This window comes from Juglans microcarpa x Juglans regia, chromosome 1S, assembly GCF_004785595.1.
Source record: "Juglans microcarpa x Juglans regia isolate MS1-56 chromosome 1S, Jm3101_v1.0, whole genome shotgun sequence".
NCBI classification, from domain to species: Eukaryota; Viridiplantae; Streptophyta; class Magnoliopsida; order Fagales; family Juglandaceae; genus Juglans; species Juglans microcarpa x Juglans regia.
In genome coordinates this window covers 28,490,647-28,516,939 of record NC_054595.1, presented here as the reverse complement: position 1 = coordinate 28,516,939, position 26,293 = coordinate 28,490,647, and the positions used below count along the sequence as shown (strand labels likewise).

General features: G+C 36.9%; 4 protein-coding genes and 1 pseudogene across 5 annotated transcripts; 3 read left to right on the top strand and 2 right to left on the bottom strand.

The window, feature by feature from the left end:
- The first annotated feature begins 121 nt into the window (after positions 1-121).
- Positions 122-6,202, top strand: LOC121246344 (spliceosome-associated protein 130 A-like). The gene is given in 5 exon segments (XM_041144464.1): positions 122-3,214; positions 3,217-3,281; positions 3,552-4,043; positions 4,911-5,066; positions 5,928-6,202. Coding segments are annotated over 4 exon segments (3,639 nt in total). The 5' UTR covers positions 122-270; the 3' UTR covers positions 5,049-5,066; positions 5,928-6,202.
- Positions 6,203-8,250: 2,048 nt separating this feature from the next.
- On the bottom strand, positions 8,251-11,617 carry LOC121246343 (caffeoylshikimate esterase-like). The gene is made up of 8 exons (XM_041144463.1): positions 11,375-11,617; positions 11,226-11,267; positions 10,983-11,109; positions 10,688-10,834; positions 10,201-10,331; positions 9,063-9,200; positions 8,823-8,921; positions 8,251-8,752 (listed from the first exon to the last, which is right to left on the bottom strand). The coding sequence occupies exons 1-8, from the start codon at positions 11,375-11,377 to the stop codon at positions 8,456-8,458; spliced, it is 984 nt and encodes a 327-aa protein (XP_041000397.1). The 5' UTR covers positions 11,378-11,617; the 3' UTR covers positions 8,251-8,455.
- A 4,347-nt stretch (positions 11,618-15,964) lies between these two features.
- On the top strand, positions 15,965-17,733 carry LOC121246342 (60S ribosomal protein L35). The gene is made up of 4 exons (XM_041144462.1): positions 15,965-16,092; positions 16,238-16,373; positions 16,472-16,628; positions 17,470-17,733. Exons 1-4 carry the CDS (start codon positions 16,089-16,091, stop codon positions 17,542-17,544), a joined length of 372 nt encoding a protein of 123 aa, XP_041000396.1. The 5' UTR covers positions 15,965-16,088; the 3' UTR covers positions 17,545-17,733.
- A 3,056-nt stretch (positions 17,734-20,789) lies between these two features.
- LOC121246340 lies at positions 20,790-22,919 on the top strand (annotated as a pseudogene).
- Positions 22,920-23,500: 581 nt separating this feature from the next.
- LOC121246341 (probable pectate lyase 4) lies at positions 23,501-26,293 on the bottom strand. 2 transcript variants are annotated; one of them, XM_041144460.1, is made up of 5 exons: positions 26,087-26,293; positions 25,090-25,441; positions 24,795-25,005; positions 24,598-24,666; positions 23,501-23,901 (listed from the first exon to the last, which is right to left on the bottom strand). In XM_041144460.1, exons 1-5 carry the CDS (start codon positions 26,211-26,213, stop codon positions 23,665-23,667), a joined length of 996 nt encoding a protein of 331 aa, XP_041000394.1. In that variant the 5' UTR covers positions 26,214-26,293; the 3' UTR covers positions 23,501-23,664. The 2 variants fall into 2 exon arrangements, with proteins under 2 accessions (XP_041000394.1, XP_041000395.1); XM_041144461.1 differs by having other exon boundaries at positions 23,501-24,048; positions 26,087-26,289.

Sequence of the window (26,293 nt, the reverse complement as noted above, 5' to 3'; positions counted from 1 at the left end):
TTCAGTTGAATTTTATAACCAAACGTAGTCTAAATTTATTGACAAAATTACCAAACACATTGAAGCATCACCAAGGGACAAGCTAGCGCACCACGTGTACTGGAACCGATCGGCTAGGTCAAATTGGGTTTAACGCATCACGCTAGTTCAGTCCCTCGCACGCTTTTGGTCTTCTCTTCCGCAGATCCCCCAAATACTACCCCCCTCCACCTAATGACCCTCTAAAACCCTAACCCTCCATAAACCTAACCCTACTCTAATTCCTGAGCCATGTACCTCTACAGCCTCACTCTCCAGCGAGCCACCGGCATAGTCTGCGCCATCAACGGAAGCTTCTCCGGCGGCAAGACCCAAGAGATCGTTGTCGCCCGCGGCAAGCTCCTCGAGCTTCTTCGACCCGACGACAGCGGTAAGATCCAAACCCTTCTCTCCGTTGAAATTTTCGGCGTCATTAGGTCTTTAGCTCAGTTTAGGCTTACTGGGTCTCAGAAAGACTATATTGTTGTCGGGTCCGATTCCGGTCGTATAGTTATCCTCGAGTACAACAAGGAGAAGAATGTTTTCGACAAAATTCACCAAGAAACTTTCGGGAAATCTGGCTGTCGTAGAATAGTTCCAGGCCAGTACTTGGCCACTGATCCGAAGGGTAGGGCGGTGATGATTGGGGCTTGTGAGAAGCAGAAGCTTGTTTATGTGTTGAATAGGGATACGGCAGCGAGGCTGACCATTTCCTCTCCATTGGAGGCGCATAAATCGCATACGATAGTGTATTCAATCTGTGGAGTTGATTGTGGGTTCGATAACCCAATATTTGCTGCCATAGAGTTGGATTACTCGGAGGCAGACCAGGATTCAACTGGGCAGGCAGCAAGTGAGGCCCAGAAGAATTTGACTTTTTATGAGCTTGACTTAGGGCTTAACCACGTATCTAGGAAGTGGTCGGAGCCAGTTGATAATGGCGCAAACTTACTTGTTACTGTTCCCGGAGGAGGGGATGGGCCGAGTGGTGTGTTGGTTTGTGCGGAAAATTTTGTGATATATAAAAATCAGGGACACCAGGATCTTAGGGCTGTGATTCCTAGACGAGCAGATCTGCCTGCTGAGCGAGGGGTTCTTATAGTTTCAGCAGCAGTGCATAAGCAGAAAGCGATGTTCTTTTTTCTGTTGCAAACAGAGTATGGGGATATTTTTAAGGTTACTTTGGACCATGACAATGACCGTGTTACAGAGTTGAAGATTAAGTATTTTGATACAATTCCGGTTACTTCCTCCATGTGTGTTCTGAAGTCAGGGCACTTGTTCGCTGCTTCAGAATTTGGGAATCATGCTTTCTATCAGTTCCAAGGGATAGGTGATGATGCTGATGTGGAGTCTTCGTCGGCTACATTGATGGAAACAGAAGAAGGTTTCCAGCCAGTGTTTTTCCAGCCTAGACAACTTAAGAACCTTCTCAGGATTGACCAAGTGGAGAGCCTAATGCCAATAATGGACATGAAAGTGGTTAATCTCTTTGAAGAAGAAACACCCCAGATATTTACCCTTTGTGGGCGGGGCCCTCGTTCGTCTCTTAGAATGTTAAGGCCCGGTTTAGCTATTAGTGAAATGGCTGTGTCAGAGCTTCCTGGTGTGCCAAGTGCGGTTTGGACTGTGAAAAAGAATGTTAATGATGAGTTTGATGCATACATTGTGGTGTCATTCTCAAATGCGACTCTTGTTCTTTCCATTGGTGAGACAGTTGAAGAAGTTAGTGATAGTGGGTTTCTTGATACCACCCCCTCACTTGCTGTTTCTTTGATTGGTGATGATTCTCTCATGCAAGTTCATCCCAATGGCATTAGGCATATTAGGGAGGATGGGCGTATCAATGAGTGGAGGACTCCAGGAAAGAGGACAATTGCTAAGGTTGGCTCTAACAGACTTCAAGTGGTCATTGCACTTAGTGGTGGTGAAATTGTGTATTTTGAGGTGGATATTACTGGCCAATTGATTGAAGTGGATAAGCATGAAATGTCAGGTGATGTGGCTTGTTTGGACATTGCCCCTGTACCTGAAGGAAGGCAAAGATCTCGTTTCCTTGCGGTTGGTTCATATGACAACACAATTCGTATCTTATCATTGGACCCTGAAGATGGTATGCAGATTCTGAGTGTGCAAAGTGTTTCTTCGGCTCCAGAATCTCTCCTTTTTCTTGAAGTCCAGGCATCAATAGGTGGGGAGGATGGTGCTGATCATCCCGCCAGCCTTTTTCTTAATTCTGGTTTACAGAATGGAGTTCTGTTCAGAACAGTTGTAGATATGGTGACTGGTCAGCTTTCTGATTCCCGGTCTCGTTTCTTGGGACTGAGAGCCCCAAAGCTCTTTTCTATTATAGTACGGGGCAAGCGTGCCATGCTTTGCTTGTCAAGTCGACCTTGGCTTGGTTATATTCACCAAGGACATTTTCTTTTAACACCTTTATCATACGAGACTCTTGAATATGCAGCATCATTTGCCTCTGACCAATGTGCAGAAGGTGTAGTTGCTGTTGCTGGTGAAGCTTTGAGGGTTTTTACCATTGAGAGACTGGGAGAAACATTTAATGAAACTGTAATTCCCCTAAGGTACACACCAAGAAAGTTTGTACTTCACCCCAAGCGAAAATTGCTGGTAATTATTGAGAGTGATCAAGGAGCATTCACAGCTGAAGAGCGAGAAGCTGCGAAAAAGGAGTGCTTTGAGGCTGTTGGAACTGGTGAAAATGAAAATGGTAATATGGAGCAGATGGAGAACGGTGGTGATGAGGACAAAGATGATCCCCTCTCGGATGAACACTATGGCTATCCCAAGGCAGAATCAGACAGGTGGGTTTCTAGCATTAGAGTTCTTGACCCAAAGACAGCTACTACAACTTGTCTGCTGGAGCTTCAGGACAATGAAGCTGCGTTCAGCATATGCACAGTGAATTTCCACGATAAAGAATATGGAACTCTTTTAGCCGTTGGCACGGCAAAGGGACTACAGTTTTGGCCCAAAAGAAGTTTAGCTGCTGGTTTTATTCACATTTATAGGTTTTTAGAGGATGGAAGGTCACTTGAACTATTGCACAAGACACAAGTAGAAGGTGTTCCTACTGCTTTGTGCCAGTTTCAAGGACGACTACTTGCAGGTATTGGAAATGTTCTCAGATTATATGATTTGGGCAAAAGAAGATTGCTTAGAAAATGTGAGAACAAACTGTTCCCAACAGTATTGTCTCCATTCACACTTATCGTGATCGGATATATGTTGGTGACATTCAAGAGGTATGATTGTTTTTCCTATTTTGTTCCTAGTTTGATTTGATATATGTTGGAGACATTCAAGAAGAACTCTTTAGCTTTTGCTTGATCAGATATCCATATATGCTGTCAAAATTTAGTTTTGGGTTAGAGGTGATGGGTTTATTTGCTTGGGTGTATACTGGGTGTGCAAAAGTGGCTTGTGCACAGTGAATTTTATATTTCCCATCATACTTACCATTTTTTTTCTTCATTATTCCATAGCTAACTATCTTCTTGGTGTGCTCTCTGCAGTCATTCCATTACTGTAAGTACAGACGTGATGAGAATCAACTGTATGTATTTGCTGATGATAGTGTTCCAAGATGGCTCACTGCATCATACCATATAGATTTTGACACCATGGCAGGTGCAGACAAGTTTGGGAACATTTATTTTGTGCGGTTACCGCAGGATGTGTCGGATGAGATAGAAGAAGATCCAACTGGTGGGAAAATAAAATGGGAGCAGGGGAAGCTGAATGGAGCTCCCAACAAGGTAGAGGAGATAGTGCAGTTTCACATTGGTGATGTGGTCACCTGCTTGCAGAAGGCATCTCTAATTCCAGGTGGGGGAGAGTGCCTCATATATGGCACTGTGATGGGGAGCTTGGGAGCACTGCTAGCATTCACCTCTCGCGATGATGTTGACTTCTTTTCTCACTTGGAGATGTATATGAGGCAGGAACATCCGCCTTTGTGTGGAAGAGATCACATGGCTTATAGATCTGCTTATTTTCCTGTTAAGGTAATCAGTTATTATTCTTTCTTTTGTGTTACTTGTTGCCCATCTATTCATTCATAATGGATAATCGAATTTTATGGTTTTTACATTCTTCAATGACCCTTGTACCTCGTAAGGGTATCGATATGTATCTTTCTTTAGATTAGGTTTTTGAGATTCAAGGCTCCATGCTCTGGTTTCAATTTTCTTAAGACTGGTGGATTTTATCTTATTTCTTGTCTTCTTTTATCAGAGTTTCTGGAATTTAACTTTTGGCTGGTCTTATGCTTTGTGGTAGTCTGGATCATCGGTTTGCTGTTTCTTGTGTAGACCAAATGTTGTTGGTATTATGAAAGGTTTGATTTATTATGTCCTGAAATGTTGAAAATTATCTTGTGTACATGGATTGCACGTTTTGATGATTATGATGGCCATATTTCCTCCATAGAGTGCCTTTTTGGAATAGAGTCAAGTGGTGATGTCTTTCTCATCTTTGTTCCTCTCACAAGTATGTGTTGAACATAGATGCATGCATACCTACATACAATAAATTTATTTTCTGCTTCCAATGTATTGTTGTTAGCATTGTTGTTATTACTGCAGTTTGAAGTGTGATTTTTTTTTGGTATCTCATAATAAATAATTTTTTTTGATAATTAATAAGAGAATTTTATTACCAAGTAAATAGGGTATCTCATAATAAATAATTAAGAGGTTTATTGTGCATTTTGAGTCAATGTGGCGATCGTGTTCTAACTTCCTGCGATGAATTGGAGATTTTTTTTACTGTTCTAGCTTGCTTCCTTCCATGATTCTTTTGGTTCCATTAATTACTGCCTTAACTTTTTCACTATGAAATAGTTCTGGAAATGCTGAGTTATTATTTTGTAGGATGTGATCGATGGGGATCTATGTGAGCAGTTCCCAACTCTGCCTCTGGATTTGCAAAGGAAAATTGCTGATGAATTAGATAGAACTCCTGGGGAGATACTGAAGAAACTTGAAGAAGTTCGAAATAAGATCATTTGAGGAAAAATCAACTTAAAGGTGCCTTTTTTCATTCTACCTATCTAGTTATTATTATTATTATAATTATTATTATTACTACTATCATTATTTTTTTTGTTTCCTTTTCTAGATTTTTGGTTCATCATTACCCCTACATGTAGGAGGAGCACATTAGCATGTACGGTTATTTCTTAATGTTCATGTGACTGCTTAACATGCATGGGCAGACAGCTGAAAATGTTGTTCACTTGACATGTTAGGTATATTCTGAGGTTTTAGATTTAGGGCATGTTTGGATATCTAGAGTATATCAAAATTTTGTGAATAGTAGTTAAATGGTTTGAATGAAGATGTTTTATTGGGTTGTGGAAAAGGTGAGAGAAAAAGTTGAATAATATTTTTTAATATAAATATTGTATTTGAGTTTATGAAAGAGAATAGATAAAGTTAAAAAATTGTTTGAAATTATTTTTTAATATAATTTTTGTTTTCACTTATGTAAAATTCGAATTGGTTTTTGTGTTTAAGTAATGATTATGTTATGATTAGATGAAAAAATTGAAAATCTGAAATTAAAAAGTATTTTGCGTTTGAGTGATGTTTGAGAATGAAGTTATGAGAAATTTTGGAAATTTTGAGAATTCTCATGTTTGCGAAACATGCCATGAATTAAGTTTACCAAACAAACTCGGCCAATAATGGAGAAATGTAAATAATAATAATAGTAATTATAAGTAAATATATAAATAAATAATATTTATTACAGCAACAACAGAACTAGATTCAGAATAAGGTGTTTCTTTTCTCAACTGGGTTCGTGAACAGAAAATATCTTCCCCATAATTTATCTGTATTTCTAGGTCATTGTTCTGATCTACGTGGAATTTTTCCATTAAACAGGTGAGGGGATATCAGTGGTTAGTGCTCTATGTGGGGCACCCTGCTGTCTGTTCTTGCACTGATGAGAGCATGCGCGGCGCAAAAGAAATATCCTTTCTGACTCTAGATGAGACGGTGGCCCAGGCATTAATGTTGGGACAAGCTAGTGGGAAAAGTTGGGATAATTGGAAAAAGAAGTACGCAATACCCATATTCCCAGACTGCATTTTTTTGTTGTAATTAATTTGACCTTGATGTAATCTCTTCATGGAATTAATTATGTTTATTGACTGCTCTATGTGCTTGTATATCTCTATCTGGTGTGTGTGTGTGTGGACAATGCCTTCACGGCTACTAGATTTGGTGTCAACTTATGTTACTTATCTGGGTTGTTAAAATCCCAACGTTAGAGGATAATGTTATGTGATATAATTGCACGATTTGTTTGGTATAGAATTTGAACAATGAGAAACTGCTGCCGGTAGAAATGATCAAGAGCAACAAGTATGCTTGTAGCAGCCAAGTTGGGATTTCCATTGCTCTAGTGGATCTTATTAAACTGTTTTGGATTTAATCCTCCATGATTAAGCAGAAGGAAACTCATTCCAGGGTGTTTGGGTCCATCAATATATATTTTTGGAGATGTGATACTCTTTTACAAACTTTTTTACAGCTACCTTTTTAGGTGAGTGGTATTTTTGTGTAATAATGATACTTTTATCACCCTTAAAAATATCCTCTCATCACTTATCAAAAAAATATATCATCTTATCTAAAGCAGAATTGTACAAAATGGTTGTATTTATATTATTACTCTTTTTTGTGGTCATAATTGCGGATTTGGGGCTCGAGGTATTTAGTTTGAAACAGGCGTTCAATTGTTTCTAGGCAAGCGATCTATAAAAGTTGCGGAGTGAAAAAATGCATTAGAAATTTAGAAGCCCCAATAACCGGGAAAAATTAAAGAAAATAGGAAAAAAAGACAGTCTCTTTAACAATGAGAAATGTTTTAGCGAAGTCTTACAAAAAAATAAACTTAATGTTGTGGTTCGATAGATTGTAAAGTTACTTTTATTAGAAAGTAAATTTAATGTATCATATGAAATTATATCAATTTATGACTTTATTTTTGTTGGATTTCTTTGTAGCTGTAGCATTAACAATATGCGAACTTTGATGCTTCTGTGATGCTCTTTTAATGTCGGATGGCTCTTACCGTCTTACGTTAATAATTGCAGCTCGATACCTGTTAGGTTTTATAAAAGTAACAATTTTCATGTCCTTGTTTTTTGTTTTTTTTTTTTGTGAGATGCTTTCTTTTGTTCTTTTTTTTTTTTTTAATAATTCTTATTGCAATTCTCATTCGGAGATTGCATTGCAAGCTTAATGTTGCGTTTCATTAAAGAGAAATTGAAACGCCTCCCCCCCCCCACCCCCCGGGCCCCCATGAGGCTACCTATCCCTCCCCTGCTAAGTTCTGAAGTCCCCTCCTCAGTCGCTATCCCAAGTTCGTCTCTACCAATCTCATTGTCGTCGCCGTTGTCCCCTCGAGAAATGATTCTAAACAAGTGTAAGTGGAATGTGAGGGAGAAGTTGAAGTATTTTCTCGCAGCACCCTTGCTATTTTGCTTCCTTTTTTTATCACCTATAAGAAAAGCACCATAGATCAATTATTTTGATGCAAGATGATATCTGTTTGGTTTTTTGATACAAGATGATATCTGTTTGGTGTTTTGATTCAAGAAAAGAAAATAATTGATTTGATCAAAAGTTTTAAGACAAGTGCTGAGATTTGAAAATTGAAAGCAAGAAATGTGTAGAAGATGCTACCCAGATTTTACGCTTATTTTCAATTTATATATATTTCATATTTTACACATATTTTCAGTGTGCAAGAAACGTAAAGAAGATGCTAGATTTTACGTATCCAGATTAGATGATGATGAAATTTTATGAGAATTAATGGCTATTGAATAGGATTTGAGCTGGATGTTAATCGGTAGGATTTGAGCATAAGTTTGCGAGAAATGATAATGAGAACGAATAGCTATAAACAAAATCCTTACTTGTGGAGGAGGCCGGCGAGGTTGTCCCGTCGATGTTGGAGGAGCTTGGTGGAGGAGGTTGTTGATGGTGGAGGATGGAGTCGGGCACAGAGAGGGGAAAAAAAAAATTCAGAAGCTGTGAATGAAACTCTTCTTCTGGGTTTAGTTTGAGTCGAGGGAAATTTAGTCAATTTAATACATCACACGTGCGGAATGCAAAATAGCGATACTTTATTCCTCTTTTGCTTTTTGTTGGGTCTCTCTTATTCGTTAGATATGTGTTAGGATTTAATCGAATATCAAATCAATTTTTTCCAGCCAAAATAGCTCTCCTTTTAAGTGCATAACTTAATAGTTAATACACAAGAGTCGAGACAAAGCATTTAAGAAAATTGCTAGGAAATAAAATGAATCTCCTGGTTGTTTACTTCACACGCATTGCCTGTAGGCATTTGCTAGCTAATATTACTGAACCTTATATATACCGGCCCCATGAAACAACAATCATTTGCAATTTTCTGCGTTTTGTTCAGTCATTGAGAAACCGTCGTTTTCATGCTTCTGCTCCCACTCCAACCTTGGATTTCCTACGATGGATTTCTTCTCCAACCAATCGATGATGTCCGAAAACACACGGTCCGAGTTCTCTGGTGGCTCTCCGTAGAGCAGACCATGCCACATTCCTGGATACAACTTGAAGGTTTTGTCGTGGCTGGAGGCCACATCATAAAGCAGTTTGCTTACCGATTTGTCGGTCACTCTGTCCTCATCCCCATGGAGGACTATAAATGGTAATGAAACCTACTCGAAGACAATAAAAATTAGAATTGTACTCAGTGTGTAAACATGTTATAAGAGTCATTACACATACCTCCTGAAGTCTCTGCTCAAGCTCGGAACTGACCCTCAAAAGTTCATAGCCGGTTTTCAATCGAGGCCGACCTTTATAGCAATATGGGTTGTCTCTAATCTGTTATTATTTACGTAATATGTTATCATTAGCACTCGGTACGTAGTAATTCCCAATCGCCGGTACTGTTGAAAGCCTATTAAACAAGAAAAAAAAAAAAAAAAAAAAAAGAAGAGTAAATTAAAGGGTGAAGATATATACCTGTTGTCTTGTCTCGGGTACTTTAAAGGCGACATCGATGATATCTTGGGTTGGGATTAATTTCCACGTTGGAATTACGTTGCAAAGCTTTGTCAAAATGGATGTCACCACTGGATGTGGCCTCATTTCATCTGCTATCTGTAAAAAATATGAAGTTGAAAACAAGTTCAAACAATTAATTTACAGTAGATCTGGATTTAAAACATGCCCAGATCTCAATTTGTGGAAAAACTCGTTCGCCTTAATGTTGACAATCGAATCTAGACATGGCCTTGTTTGGATATAAAAGTCTCTCAACTTATCTTATCTCGTCTCATCTAATTATTATAATTTTTCTAAACTTTCAAACAAAATACAATAAATAATTCAACCTTTTCAAATCTCAAAATAAAAATAATATTCTAATAATATTTTATTCAATTTTTAATTTTTATCTCATCTTATTTCATCTCAAATTCACTATTCAGGATCGGTTACTATTTTTTGATAGAGTAATGATACTCATCATCTTAATTTTTATCATCCTCTCATTATTTCATGATGTGATATTAGATAATCGAATATTATTTATTATATTTTATTTATGAACTTATCATCTAATATCATATTATAGAATGATAAAAAGATGATGAGAATTGAGATGATAAGAATTGAGATGATGAATAGATTTTATATTTTTGATAATTTATGAAAAAAATAGACAGAAGATTCGAATTCTAGTCGAGAGATCCAAACGGAAAAAATATGCTAGAACTCCTTGGGAATGAGAGTCTTTTTGTCCTTTATCAACTAGCCGATTGTATATTTGTTTTGACCGCACGCCATGCATAATATTAGGAGTAGGACCCATCAATCAAAAGGGATTCGGCAAATTTTCTATTTTATAAACTATCACATGTCACATGTCACGAAAATGGTTAGACAAAGATCAATATCTACGGTAGAACAACTCATTCTAAACTGGAAAGAAAAAAATAAATAATAAAAGAGTACATTTAAGATCCATTGACCTACAACTTCTTTGGGCTTATATCTTAACTTATCAAAATCAATCAATTTATATTTTAAACTATTTTTCAAAGATTTTAAATTATTTATCAATGTGAATTAACCATTGCCTTAAGAACATATTGCGTACCTTACACATAGGTGCAACCAAGACTGCACCATCCCAGTAGTCTGGCTTCTTCGTATGTAATAGTAGAATCATTGCCCCTCCCATCGATTCTCCCAACAAATATCTCATCTTCCCCTTGTTCTCTTTTCTTTCTGAGTATCACCCACCAACCGTAGATCAGTTAAAAGACCAAAAATTCGAGAATTTTGAAGCATGCTAAATCAGAGAAGCATGTCGAATTTTGAAAATAAAAAAACTCTTTTTATCGGTTATTATTCATCATTCCACATCGTATATTCTATAAAAAATATCTATACATTCTATAAAAAACACTTTCTCATCTTATAAAAAGTTACAGGTATAAAGTATGTGATGCATACAGTTACTTATTTATAGCAAAACTCTCAAGAATATCCGGTCAATTTACATGTACGGGTGATAAAGAGAGGAGCAAGTCTTTTTCTTTTACGTGCACAGAGAGAGAGAGAGAGAGAGAGTAAAATCTGACCGCATATGCTTGTGAAATGATCAGAGCAGTCATCCGCGACAACGTTGAAGCTGTTAACGTAGCCGGCCAATCCTTCTGATTTCCCGTGGCCTTCATAGTCTATCCCGTAAACTGCAAAGCCAGCGTTCACAAGCCGGGTCGCGGTACCTAATTCAATCACAACCCATTAATATCTTAGCATAGATTTATCGATTTTTCTTCTTCATTTTGTTGTTTGATTTGTAAGTATATATAGTTGGGTCTCAAAATTATATAAATGGGGAATGAAGCGGATCACGAGCAAATTAATACTGACTCTTCATGGTGATGCTGCACTCCATGGCATAACCGTGGCAAATGAAAATCAAGGCTTTAGGTTCTTGATTCACTGGAAGCCATCTGCATGTGAAAAGCTTCAATCCGCGTGGATTGATTATGTACTCCTGCAAAAATTGTTTGAAGATTGAGAAACAAAATTATATTTAATCACAATATATTCCAAATACATTCAGAAATTCCAAGAAAAAAATGAGGAAAAAAAAAAAAAAACAGGGCTAACCTCTTCATATCCAACATCCCCTGTTTGACGCTCCGCCTGTGCCTGCAAACCGTGTTTAAGGAACAGATCAAGGGAAAGTGCATCAGTATCAGAAGGAGGCATTGAAATGGGTGCAAGAGAGAAATAGTACTGATGATAGAGGGACAGACCATGAAGAAATGAACAGAAGGACTTCAGAAGCTCGAGAGAAGGAGAATTATCTAAAGATCAAACTTTTGAATTACGTACGTGAGACAGACTATGAAAAAGAGATTGAAAAGTTCTGAATATATAACAAATAAAGAAAGAAAGATAAACAAAAGAACTGAATGGATGGGTTTTTATAATCGGAAAAAGGAAACGAGGAGCTAGCGGAGCTGTGAGGAAAAGCTTTACGCGTTCAACCCTATTAATTATCTACGTCGACCCAAAATAGACCCATGGGAGTATATATCCTTTCTCTCCGACGACGTCGGAGTAAGAGCATTATGGCCAATATTTAATTTGCTTGTCTTTTTAATTAGAATCTAATTAATAAAGGATATGACAGAAATCCGTAACTTAAATATACTAAAAGATTAATGCTAGCAACAAGTTTCATACAGGCTGTTCTTTGTAAAAAAAATTAAATAATAGATTTTTTTATACTTTTTTAAAGTGGAATACTCCACTTTTTTACAAGGATATATGTATGTGACTTGTCTATTTTAAATTTGTACAGATCATTTCTCACATTAAAATATATAGATATATAAATATATAGATATATATAATAGTGGGGCCAAATAATTTGTTAATTATCCATATAGTTATCTGTCGATTTGGCTTGCTATATATGATAACGTCTGACCCTTTCCGAATTGCAACTTGGCTTATAAGTTGACTCTTTCATTTATCGTATTATTTGTTTTTCTTGGCATGCATTGAAGTACCTCAACTTAATTATAACCTTGTAAAAGTATTATTCATGCTATATATATATATATTTATAATATACCCGAGCGGTATATGAGTACGTATAACTAATATTTTAGATTAATATTGTAATTGATTTTTGATTGGTCGATCTGACTATTAATTTGGATATAAATTAATATCTTAGATTCTTAACATGATCTAATTCCTAATTAATTATAACTACGTACGTTTTAAAACAAAGTTTCACGATGGAGAAAAATCATGCTTAGTTAATATATATTATTCATGTACTCCTAGCTAGCTGCTATTATTTTTTAGCTAGCTAGGGATATATATGATCTACTCGATCGGTGCAGAAATTCAAGCGCGTATATAAAAAGACCAGGACGGCAGTTTTGACTGGCTAGCTGCAGCTGCTCATGAGTCGTCATGCATGAATCTTGCAGACGCCAATAATTGGCTTCATGGGCCACTCGCCTTAATTGCGTTTGTGGATACATATATATAGAACAACATGACCCAGCTTTCAGCTGGATAACGTTGAACTTATTACTGTACTTGCATGTACATTTTCTACACAAAATTAATGATAGTAATGCAATTTGCCTGCATGCATGTCTTTTAATATGCACGCCAGTATCTGTGTTATTTTTATGAGATTAATAACGTAAGCTAGCAAGCTACAAATGAGACTAGTACTTATGCATAATAAGTCTGTAATAATTAAGCAGTACTACTTAATTCATATTTAAAATGAGTCAGATTTCTTATATGGATCATCATCATGTATATATATTTCCATTCATGCTCATGATTTATATATAAGAAACGGACAGACCAGATCGAGTACGTACGTAGGGACGTACGACAACGCTGCCAGTTTGCTGAATAAAAACCTAACTTTAGTGTTTTTCCTTTCCTGAGAAGAAACTTAGTTTAGTTTAGCTTTAGTGCTTGGTGTCCCATCATATACGTACGTAACGATCCGGAGTTAAGTATTTGTCTAATGCTAGCTGGGTGGTGTTGTTTTTTTCAGTGCTATTTTTCTGTATACTTCTGTTAGGATTAGCAGAATATCAAGCCTCAGACACATAGAATAACACAAATTTACAGGGTAAAGCCAACCAGATCGAAAAAAGTTATGGTCGTGATGTGATATAGCATCTAACTGTAAACTAACTAGAAATTAGGAGATCTAAAGCCCTAACAGATTCTTTGACCAGCTAGCTGCAGCTTTTTGGCCAGAAGATAGGCCATTTGGCCCGCGGGAAACTTAATTTGTTATATTGCTGATGATTAATTATTAATTAGCTCGATCGTTAATTTCTATTCATACATATATGCATGCACTTTGCATTCAAAGCCTGCACTGAAGGGACCGGGGCCATTAGATTACATAATTATTATGTCCTTCATGATCTTGTTAATTTTAATACTAGTTTATTATTAAGTTAGGGAAGGATGAAGCCGATTGCAGCAAAGGAAATGAAGGACCACACAACACATGTCCAGAACCTTCTATAATAATACAGAAAATAAAGAGTGAGGATATTCGTGTAAAAACAGAATGAGATTAATCTGTGATACACATGTCACAATGGTAGAGAGTAGTCAGTTATGTATTGAGTAGTATAAATGATGTAAATGGGTGGCCTAAAGACGGGTGGAAAATTCTGAAATATGAAAGGTGCTCTCTGAAGCATTTCAGCAAACACTTTGTCTGCACTATTCTTCAATACTTTATTATCGACGACGTTCCAGTATTCAAATTCGAGGCGGATTTTGACATTCGCCCCCCGGGGGGGGGGGGGGGGGGGGGGGGCTGATCAAAGAAGTAGTAAAGGGTTATTAATGACGTCATGAGTCTTATTCATCAACAATATCGGCCGATCCAGGACCCCCATGCAACCACCACCCTGTATCCCCACTACAATAGGCAGCTTTGAGTATAGTTGGTACGGTTCCGAGGCAAAAAGATCACACCATGAATATAAGTCCGCGACCTGTTTATAAAAAGAAGAAACAAGAGATCGAAGAAAAACAAATCATGACTATATTGATACTGATGTTAATTTGCATTATATATTAATGTGGGCTAGCTGTTACGTTCATTGACTTTGGATCGACATAGACGTACGTTGACAATTTAGATCGAGGATTGCATGATGTGCCGATCATGGCAAACCCTCTTTTCATGGATTCAATATTAATACACATGATACATATATATATATATATATATATATATATATAATGTTGAAAAAGCAATCAAAATTAAAGGACAAGATGGATGAGGACGGTGGGGGGAAGAACCAGTATAACCAATATCGTGTTGGAAAGATCTGAATGAATTGAATATATATCAATAGAGCATGCGTGCAGAATGGTATATATTTCTTCAAATTAGAAATCAAACAACACATGATTTAGCCAATTAACTTTGTTCCAGAGATGGAAAATAAAATACGGAACAAGAATGAAAAGAAAGGGTAGGTTTTCGATCAGTCTCAAGTGTGTCTATTAATATATATTAATGTTTTTTCTTCCAGCATTAATATGATAGAAAACTGCAGTTGCAAAGTCAAGGTCTAGAATTCAATTGTCACCTTAGACCATAAAATCAGATATTATTAGCGAGCGATGATATTAAGGAAAGGGTGCGGCTATTATGCCGTCCTAGACAGCTGGATGTACCGTTCAGTGTAAAATTTTTTTTTTTTTACTTTTTTTCTTTATATATATTTTTAATACATTTAAATATTTTTAAAAAATAAAAAAAAATATCAATACATTTGAAATCACTTTCTTAATCACTAAGTAAAAAAAAAAAAATTTTTTTTTTTTTAGTCAAGCGGTTAAATAGAGTGGTCACAATGGGTGGGCAAAGTAGTGTTTCTCTGTAAGGAAGAAATGCATCAATAGTAGGCCGGGCGGGAAGGACATTTGGAATCACTAATTATGAGATCAGCTGCCCTGATTATTTTACATTTAGACAATATTTAATTAAGATCGATGGAGGTCATGCAATCAAATCATGCATTAGTCAAATAATTTAATGACTCATGATTAATTAAATCATATTATGGCTGCTTAGGTTTTCTTGGAATTTACGTTCAATAGATTTTCTTAGAACTTACTTCCGGATTTTAAGATCTAAAATTAAAGAAAGATATATAAATTGCATGCACGTGTGACCCTGTAATGTATATTTATTTTGCAGTTAATAATACTGGAGAGACTAATATTAATAACAATAAATACTATTAAATCCGAGCTTAGGACTCCAAATAATATGATGAGACTCACTTTGACCTTGAAAAAGGTTGCATTTGGATGTTGAGATGATCTCAAATGATTTGTAAATAATAGTATTTTGTGAGGTCCCATTGAGATGTTTTTAAACGTAAATATGTTAAAATTTGTGTTTAAATATATGAAATGTGTTGAGATCACTTTGAATTTTTTATGATTAGTTGAAAAAATAGTGAGTTCCCGGACTATTTTTGAAGTAGACTTAGCAACCAAATACCCAAAAAAAAAAAAAAAAAAACTGCTACAGCCACAAAGCGATTAACAAGAATAATGTCATATAATTATGTATTACCTGTGAACCTATCATTTGATGTAACATCATGGGATGGTGAGAGAACAAAAAAAAAATATGAATAAATTTTTTCAAAATGAGAGGGTTGGTTAGATTAACGGGCTGGAAATAGGCCCAAATATATGGATGGGATTATTTCTAGAAATGGGCTGCATTTTGGTCTAAATATATAAATTCTTAAGCCCAGACTATTACTGGAAAGAATACTTTAGAAGGAAAGTAGCCTAGCCCATTGTAACAGCCCGGTCCTGAATTCTGATACAACCCTAAACCCTTAAATACGAGCCCTCAACCCCCATTTTTCCAGGGTTTCATTCGAAGAGAATCAGATCCGCCGCAGGGAAGCTCTGAGACTTACATCGATGGGTACATGTCAAAAATCGATTCTCTACTTTTCCTTTCAACGTTTCCCGAATATATATGATTTCTGGTTTTTGTGTTTTCGAAGGACCTGTCTCTTCTAATTCTGATTTGTGTTATTATCGCATTTGTGTTTGTGAAAATGATAAAGCGAGAATCAAGGTCCATGAACTGCGTCAGAAAACAAAGGCGGATCTGCTGAGCCAGCTCAAGGATCTTAAGGCCGAGCTTGCCCTCCTGCGCGTCGCCAAGGTCACCGGTGGTGCACCCAACAAGCTCTCCAAGATGTACTTTTTATCACTCCATTTTCTCCCTCTGGTTTTGTTTGTAAAGCCAAGTATTTGTTTCTGATTCTTCTGCGTTCTATTGTTTCCTGTTATTACAGAAAGGTGGTGAGGCTGTCGATTGCGCAGGTGTTGACGGTGATTTCCCAGAAGCAGAAGGAGGCTCTGAGAGAAGTTTACAAGAAGAAGAAATACCTTCCCCTCGATCTGCGTCCCAAGAAGACCAGGGCCATTCGTAGAAGGCTCACCAAACACCAGGTAGTCTATGCTTTGATAGAATTATCCAGTTTGGTTCCTTTTTCTTCTATTCTCGAGTTACCAGCTTTTATGGTTCTGCGTTATTTACGATTCTGATTGGGATATAGTTTATTCTGATATGTCATAAAAGAAGAAACTTCATTAAAAACGCCCTTAAGGCGCAATCCAAGTACAATGCTATGAAGTTAGTTTTTTAACTTGTTTCTTAGTTTATTTATGTCGTTTAAGATTTGCGTAGCTGACGGCAATGGTACGAAGTTTAGTTCTAAACAGAAAAAAAAGTACTGTTAAGTTTAGGAACGTTTAAAAGGAGGACTCGTGTATTGCATTTCTTGTATTGTAGGGATTAGTAACTTGGGCCATATGATTTAGATGAGTTCGATTAGGTTAAAAACAAGGTGAGGTCAAATGACAGTAGCAACAAACTGTCAAGAAGTGATGAAGTTACCATCCTAGAAGATTCGTATCAGTATGGTGAAGAATACCCAATTGTTATCTGATTAGCCTTTGTTGTATAGTAGGACGTTGGTAGCTGTTTCAGGAATGTGAAAAAAATATATTATTAGATGGTTTTTGTTAATGTAAAAGCTGAAAAGATCGTTTTAAGACATAAATGATAAATTCCTTAAATGAGCAAGCAACCCTGAGATTTCCCAAGTTCCAATTGTATCTCTTGTTTGCTTTGGTTATCCGTTATCTATGTTTTTATGAGTTGTGTTGACGGCTGTGCATTTTGTGCTTCTTGTTATTCTTGTCTCTAATTAAAACGTTTATGTTTGTGCTTTGAGTATTTAGCTTGCCTTGTTACCTAATATGAGTTTGTTTCGATCCGTTTGCCCAGTCATCATTGAAGACTGAACGAGAGAAGAAGAGAGAGATGTATTTTCCCATGAGGAAGTATGCTATCAAGGTGTAGGGTGTAGGGGACTTCAGCTTGAAAGATCTTGGCACCTTATTTTAAAAAATCCCCTCGGTTGATAAAATTTTGGCGTTTGTTTAGTCTTAATTAATGATTAGAGGACTTAATCTTACGTTCTTGTTTGATGTTTGAAAGTTGTGGATTATCTCATACTACAGTGGGATGAAGCTATTCTTATTTGATGAATGCGTCGTGATCTGTTTTATTCATGCGTAATCTGTAAATTTTTTTGTTTAGCGGTATATGATGATTCTGCTGGCCCGCGGTGGATAGAACAATCTCGATGATGATGCGTAGCAAGTCTTTATAAAAAGGAACGTAGGAGCTGGTCATGAATTTGGGTTATGAGTCATGACCTCTTATGCTCGAGTGTTCCGGTCGATGCGAGTTCGATGGCTCTTTAGAAGGTCATAAACATTCATTGCTTCGTGTTAGATGTTTTGTGGTTCAACAATTCTCGATAAACTTGGTTGAATTTGGTTTTACCGTCGCGTTGAACTTCATTTCTTAAAATACACAATCCCGTATAAATGCTTTTTTCTGTTAAAAATGCTTTTTTCTTTAATATAAATCGAAGTTTCTATTTTCTTCCAAATCACTCCTTTTAATACGAAAATCACGTATGGATGACAGCAAAAATTCTTGGAAAAAACTAACTTCAACTTATATTATGAAGGAGGAGGATCCTCCTCTGAACCCCCCCCCCGCCCCCCCCCCCCCAAAAAAAAACAAAAAGGCTTTTATTATATTTTACCTATCAAGTCAAGCAATTATCTGAGTCATATTATGACATGTTGAGAGAAGAATTATTGTGTCATATTATGATTTGCAGGATTAGTGAGACTGGTGATGGAGTTATATATATATATATATATATATATATATATATATATATATATATATATATACACACACACTTGGAACCGGTCGCATTTGTTTAAAAAGTAAGATCTTCCGAGAGAATCCAACAGAGAGTGAGGTGTTCGTTCATTCAGGAGTAGTTCCCATCCCTTTCATTATCATCGATAGTCGCTTCCGAATCTGGTTTTGCTAGTTCAAAGGTTCAACTAAGATATTCTAAACTCTTTTAACATTTTTATCCTACAAAAGGCCGAGTGGCCTAGATGGTTGACTGTCACCGTTCTTGGTTCATCGGAATGATAATATATTTAATTTAAATTTATGCTATAAGTTTTTTTAGTTCATGATCATGGATCCCCTGGCCCTCTCCATGTCATATGCTGCCTTCTATTCTCAAATTAAATTTTAAAAAAATCAAGGGCGACAAACAAAAATAAATAGAGAGACCCCTCCCTTCGAAGATGAAGAGCTTGTGCACTTGTTTTCGTCTGTAACTTTTTTCTTTCATATGCTTAGCTTTTTTCTTCTATTTTTGTCTGTTTTCCTCTTTTTTATTTTTTAAGTGGTAACAAAAATAAAGCAAGTAAAAATTCTGGACTGGTATAGAAAGGAAAGATTCACTGTGTGTAGTGGCTATCTTTGCAGTAGGAGCTCTAATGATCGACATGATTCTCCAACATCGATTTCCTAAGTATCACTCAGGGGCTTTAGCTGTAGCTGCCAATTCGAATCGGGTTTTGAAATCTTAAAAAAAAAAAAAAAAAAAAAAAAAAAAAAAAAAAAAAAAAAAACGATTGTTCATACCATTTTTACAGGCCTAAACTAAATCCAATAGCGAGAGTTGCTTTCTTTCTGTATCCAGAGAAATGAACTTCATTTTGATTTGTAAAATGAGCCCTAATTCATTTTGATAAGGAGTAGTGTTAGAGAGTAGCTACTGTAGCTGTGCACACATTGCACACACTACGTGGCTGCATCTCATCCTTTCGTTTTCTTTTGTTTTGTTTTTTTTCCGCAAAACGCAAACTCCATTGTGAATCGTCTCTCTCGTCAACTTTCTCTCTCATCAGTGTCTCTCTCTCATCAACGTCTCTTTCTCTCTCCTCGAGTCTCTCTCTCTCATCGGCTCTCTCTCTCATCGTCTCTCTCTCCCCGACTCTCTCTTTCATCGGCTCCCTATCATCTCAACTCTCTCTCTCATCAGATATCTCTCTCTCATCTCATCTCTCTCTCTCTCTCATCATTGTTTCTCTCACTCATCACATCTGTCTCAGTCCACTAATTTTGAGTTTAAGAGATGTGATGTGTGGTTTAGATGATACTACATAGTGTGTGCAAAATGGCTACCACCAAACAGTGGCTGCTCTCTATAATATTTCTTTTGATAAGTCCCTACCCTTCGCAGAGTGAACAGGCAAGAGCAGAAAACTCAAAAAGATGAAAAAAAAAAAAAAAGAAGAAAGGATAGATCAAAGGAAAATAGGCTTTCATCAGTGCAAAATTATTTCCTTCAAAAAATCAAAGTAGCAACCAAATCACTGATTTTCTCGATCTGTGAAATGTTATTGTGTGTGCAGGTTTAGACTACATTTGTGTGAGATGCTGATGTGGCAATTTTGTATTGGTGTCCATTAAACTCCATATATCAGATTGTCCTCCTCGTAGAGGGACTGAATACTTTAATATGTAACATATAAACAACCTAATTTTTCAATTAAAAATCTTTTAAGACTATTAAACACTTTTTAAGACCCCTAACACAATCCCAAGCAAGCGCGAGGTATGTATTTGCAACCCATCTAAACTTATTTCAACTCATCTCACTACTATTCATCAACTTTAACTCACAAATATCACTATTATTTATAACACATCTCAACTCATATAAGCTCATCTTCAAATCTAAACGATGCACACAGAACACAATCTTGCTCAGTCCACTTAATTGTTAATGCTGATATTTGGAAAAATAAAAATAAAAAATCAATCGTCTTTAGGGACCTTAGATTAATACTAACTAGTTAAAGCCCATGCACATTGGAGGTGCAAAGCCGCCACCTCTCACTAGACCAATTCTTTCTCGTTGAAGACAAAAGGAATACAACAATCCAAACGGTAGTACCAAAAAGGTCAATACAAATGTAAGCATAAAATATAACTAAATTCGATCTCGGGGTGGATATATTTTGATATTTCTTCTCAATTTTTGCTAACAGAAATGGTCAACTCATTCCTAGTCATTTAAGTTTCTTGTGATTGGGGACAAACACTAGTTACTATCCTGACATGGTACACCCAACCGAGTCAGTCAAGGATTCTCGTTAGTGCAATGAAGCAAATCCACCTTCATCGAGTGGAAACTAGCAGCTTTGAGCTTTCTTCCTCTTTATAAACCCCAGAAACATGACCCAAAACCAACAACTTATAACTGTAGCCTCTCTCTCTCTCTCTCTCTCTCTCTCAATAGTCAAAACTTGATTGTCTTCATCTTTGAGCTTTGAAGCTCCTCTTCAGTTTTGAGTTCATACCCTTGAAGGCTCCATGAAAATGTCAGAAACCCCAAAGAATAACAAGTTCATCCCTAGAAGATTAATCTCAAGTCTCATCTCTTCCTCTAAAACCCTTTCTTCTTCCTATTTATTTCCAAGCTCTCGCTCTAGTGTTCCCTCAACCCCTACCGTCAAATTCTCCCAATCCATGATAGAAGAAAACATTGAAAATGCTGAATCAATCATCTCCAAATGGGATCCAAACTCTTCCTCGAAGACCAAAGTCACCTCTCTCTTCCACCATAACAGAAAAGAAGCAAACGAGTTTCTCAAGTCTGTTAAGGACTTGCGACGAGCTATGCATTTCTTAATCAATGAAAATTCTACGTCCAAGAAGCTCATACTTGCTCAGAACCTAATGCAAATAGCCATGAAAAGGCTTGAAAATGAGTTTTATCAGCTTTCCAAAAACCGTGACCATCTTGATCCAGAATCAGTATCTGGGCAGTCCTCAGGTGGGTCAAGAAATTCCGATGGTGAAGATGAGGTTCGAGCAGATGAGTTCGAAATTGCTGGTGAGTCAATCACTGAGGTGGAGAAACTCTCAGCAGTTGCCATGACGGATTTGAAATCAATAGCCGAATGCATGATTAGTTCAGGTTATGGAAAAGAGTGCGTGAAGATATACAAAGTCATAAGAAAATCTGTAGTAGATGAAGAATTATCTCACCTTGGAATCAAAAATTTCAGATCTTCTCAAATTCATAAAATGAATAGGGAAGATTTTGAGCATATGATTAGGAAGTGGATGAATGCAATAAAGATTGCTGTGAGAAGGCTGTTTAGTGGAGAAAGAGTCCTCTGCGACCATGTGTTTTCAGCATCTGAGCAGGGAGTTATGCTTTTCAGAAATAACCAAAGGAGGAGCAATCAATCTATTCAGGTTCCCTGAACTCATTGCCAGGAGGGCAATCAGTAAGCATTCGCTGGACAATATCTTCCAGCTAATGGAACTTTATGATGCAATTTCCGTGTTGTGGCCAGATATTGAACTGATATTTGAATTTGAATCAACCTCAGCTATCAAGTTACAAGCTCTTTCATCACTACTCATACTGGGAGGCTCCGTTCGTACTATTCTATCCGAATTTGAATCAACACTCCAAAAGGACTCGTCAAGAACTCCGGTGTTTGGGGGTGGCGTTCACCCGCTGACCCACTCAGCAATGACTTACATATCTTCACTTGCAGATTTCAATGGTGTTCTGTCCAACATCATTGTGGATAGCTCGCCGTCATCGACTTCACCACTACCAGAATCTTACTTTGAGAGTCCACCCATGGAAAATGGTTCAACGCCAGCAGTGTCAGTCTACCTAGCTTGGCTCATCTTGATTCTTCTCTGCAAGCTTGATAGCAAAGCTAAACTCTACAAAGTTGCCTCTTTATCGTACCTATTCCTTGCCAATAATCTCCAGTTCATTGTTGAGAAGGTATGCACAACCAACCTGAAGCACCTCCTCGGCGCTGACTGGGTATTGAAGCACACCGAGAAAGTTAAACGATATGCTTCAAACTATGAATCAATAGCTTGGACTAAGGTCATCTCATCATTACCAGGGAAAGATTCCACAGAGATTACTCCTGAGATGGCAAAGGAGTGCTTTAGGAAGTTCAGTGCAGCTTTTGAAGAAGCATACAGAAAACAGACATCATGGCTTGTACAAGACGGAAATTTAAGGGATGAATTGAAGGTGTCAATAACAAAGAAACTGGTTCCTGTGTATCAAGAATTTTTTGATACATATTTCATGATGCTAAGTGGGGAGAAGAATATGGACTTACTGGTGAGGTTTTCACCTGATGATTTGGGGAATTACTTATCAGATTTATTTCTTGGGACTTCCACCTCAGGTAGTTCTACTTCTACATCATCATTGCAGTTAGGGGGATGTCTACCCCGCTAAAAAAACACTGTACGTACATTACAATGCAAGATGCATGTAATTCAGTTATGACTGGTATTGGTGCCTTTCTAATGGTCTTTTCAGATATTTCAAAAGGATAGACGGAGTCAGCCATATATAATGATAATCATTTTGGAACAATACTACCTATACATGGGGATTCTAAAGGTTTCATCAAAAAAATATTCCAACCAGCGTCTTGGAGAATATAAATGGTAATTTGAATTGAATGCCACAAGAAATAGAAAATGTACATATAGGATAAGTTGATATTTTCAATCAAAAAATCCTCATCAAGTATCCAGATGTGAATATTGCAAGTTAAATAGGCATCTATGCCAACTTATCAAGTTTGACAATATCATAACCTGAGTAATTCCGAAAATTCTAGTACAGAAAGTAAATTTTAGAAGACAAACAATTCACTTGAAGTGACTGAATTAGAAAATAATTTCTGTATAAATACAATGCATAACAAAAAAACGTCATACTTAATGGTTGACATTTTCAACAGAAATCTTCCCTTGTATGGGTCTGGTCAGGGCATATTAACTAAAAAAAAGTCAATAAACTTTGAATACCACAAATTAGGTGTATGCCACAAGTTGATTTTATCAAGCTCAAGTTGGTCTTAAGTTGACTGAGCAAGCTTTGAACTATATTAATTCATGTCTTACACAAATGTAGATATATGTTGCCAGCTATAGCGTTTCAACTTTCAACATTTTTTAAGGAGAGGATAAACTCTGTAGAGATAATAAGTACAAATAACTGCAAATATATAATGATATTAATAATAACTATGCAGTTGCCTTCTGCTCTGCTGGCCTAGGAATGGATTGCCAACCTGTACAAATGTGGAGAATATCTTTAAGAGAATCTGAGGGTGCTTCCATTGTCCATGTCGGGTAAAATTCACTTGGATGGAAAACACATTCTTCACTAGCCCCTGTCAGTAAGCAAGCTTGAGCTCCATTCAGAAACAAGTCTCCCTCAGATCTTATTGAGCCAGACTTTGCCTCTTCCATATCTGCTGCCTATGGAATCATTGCAAGAAAAAAAAATTGAAACACTGACAGGAGAAGACCCTTTTTCTAATCGAGAGCACATCCATGCATATAGATAGCTTATATCTTCGTAGTTGGAATGATTAACTGAATAATAATAGTTCTGCACATTTGAGTCTAGATACGAACCGTTCAGAGATTCAGCTTCTTATGTAGTATATATGACATGAAAAAACATTTCTTATCCAAAAATAAATAAATGCAAAAACATTTGTTTCTCTCTCTCTCTCTCTCTCTCTCTCTATATATATATATATATATATATATATCTCAAATATAATAAAGAAAGATACCGAGAACTGAGTATAAATATATGCCACCTTTATGGCCAGCACGCCAAATATTTTTAACAGCCAGCCATTGATTTTGCACTTCGAGGCCTTGTCCATGCTACAGAGAAGACAATAACTATAAAGATAACTTAGTGAGAATGTGACACTACTCATTCACTGCTTAGGGCTACATGGCCAACCAATTAAGGATGGCAGGATAACAGTTATTCTGCAATTGAAGCATCATGGTAGGCAGGGTAGTCACTCAACAAGCAATAGCAAGGAAAGTGGGAAGCAATAACAAGTGGAAGCTGGAGCTCCCAGGGAAGGCAAGCAGCATGTGTTAAGCGGTAGCCAGCAAGAGATCGGGAAGCAGCAGTGTCAGGAGATTTACCTTCTCTGTATAATATTCAAAAGTCTTTTTCTTCTGTCGTGCTTCATATATGTTGCATTGAGAGTATATCTGAAAAAAATATTATTTCAATAAAGAAATGGCTTAGATTTTAAACTTCAGATAAAGGCCATATGCCTGCAGATATTCTGGATGCAGACAACTTACGATGATCAATCAGAAAACGAGGAGCCATTTACCTGGGATTCCACACTGGCACAAACAGCATATATACCCCAGTTTCTGGTGTAATTGTTGTATAGATGAACTTTTCCAAATCTAACGCGAGGGTGCCTTTGCCGTGTCCCATCGAAAAAACAATGATGAATTGTCACCCGAATGCATCTATCACCAATGTGAGAGGGGTCTGCCCCGATAAGCATTGTCTTGTCATGCTGAGTAAAGTAACATCTGGTACCAAACGAGGAATAATCCATCAAAACTGTTTAATGCCAGTACTCACTCTGACTCTATAACATGAGATAGTCAGCCCACCTTGAAATAGTTATATCAGTGCTTTGTCTGGTAATGTCTATAAGTCCATCGTCATAATCACGAAGACTGCAGCGGTCTATCCATATGTGCCTTGCATTTGGTTTTATTTGAATACCATCAACATCGTGCCCTCTACCGCCTTCAAACTCAAGGTTGCATATGATTATGTGTTCACATTCTTTCAGCCTTAAGCCCTTGCCCGTGAGCTTTATCCTTTGACCCCGACCATCAATTGTCTTATAAGATGATACACTCAAGTAAGAAGAAAGATAAATCACACCTGAAACTTCAAAAACAATCCAGAGTGGCTCTTTTCTACGGCAACCTTCACGAAGGGATCCTGGACCATCATCTAGACACAGAATATCGGCAATTTGATCTACTATAAGAACTTAATGCACAATTCAGAAAAATCTCAAACACTTAGCAATGTTGATAGATTAGACCTCAATTAAACAAATTTATTTCATATAATGCGATGAATCAACAAAAAAAAAAAAAAAAACAAACAAAAAAGAACTGCTATAGATCCAAAAGACATAGCTGGGCCGTCTGAGATACAAAATAATTGTTAGGAATCAGCTATATAAAGACCGAAAACTGTTTGAAAATCAGCATCGGAAGTAACAAAAAGCATTTTAATATTATGTAAAAATGTATATAGAGGTTAAGCTCTCTTTAATAATGTATTTATATATAGTACACCCTAGAAGAAACGAATATAAAAAATAAAACCTACGGATCAAAGATATAAAACGAATTCCAATCCCGTATCAAAAATCTCAAAATCCGGAACTTCTCAAGGGACGTGTAATCCGATCCCATAAAACGATACACAACAAACCGGATTGGAGATTCGAAATTTAGCGAGATTGAAACCACGAACCCTGATTTAATTCCTAATTAACAGCTTCTTAAATCCATATGAATCGAATAAAGAGCAAATCAAGCCCCAAGTGTGACAGAATATCGATCAAGAGCTAAAGACAAAGATAACCTGAGAGAGTGGTGACGCAATAGACCGGCCCATTGAGGCCTCCGACCGATAACCGCCCGAATCCCTCGGCACGACCTGCTAGTGATCTCAGGCTGGAATCCACATCGGCATAAGGTAGGGACGCCATGTTCGTCTTCGTTGGAGCTCGAATGCCGAGCCTGAAACAAACCGTTAGTTAAGGAATGGGCCAGTTAAGAAAAGCAGTTA

Coding starts and splice junctions, on each gene's coding strand:
- LOC121246343 (XM_041144463.1), bottom strand. Junction 10,332..10,687: donor TCATTTCACAAGCATATGCG/GTCAGATTTTAC, acceptor GGTGATACTCAG/AAAGAAAAGAGAACAAGGGG. Junction 9,201..10,200: donor TGGTTGCACCTATGTGTAAG/GTACGCAATATG, acceptor TATTTTTTACAG/ATAGCAGATGAAATGAGGCC.
- LOC121246342 (XM_041144462.1), top strand. Junction 16,374..16,471: donor CCCAACAAGCTCTCCAAGAT/GTACTTTTTATC, acceptor CTGTTATTACAG/AAAGGTGGTGAGGCTGTCGA. Junction 16,629..17,469: donor GAAGGCTCACCAAACACCAG/GTAGTCTATGCT, acceptor CCGTTTGCCCAG/TCATCATTGAAGACTGAACG.
- LOC121246341 (XM_041144460.1), bottom strand. CDS start 26,213: ATGGCGTCCCTACCTTATGCCGATGTGGATTCCAGCCTGAGATCACTA. Junction 24,667..24,794: donor GTGCCAGTGTGGAATCCCAG/GTAAATGGCTCC, acceptor TATTTTTTTCAG/ATATACTCTCAATGCAACAT. Junction 23,902..24,597: donor TTGAATATTATACAGAGAAG/GTAAATCTCCTG, acceptor ATGATTCCATAG/GCAGCAGATATGGAAGAGGC.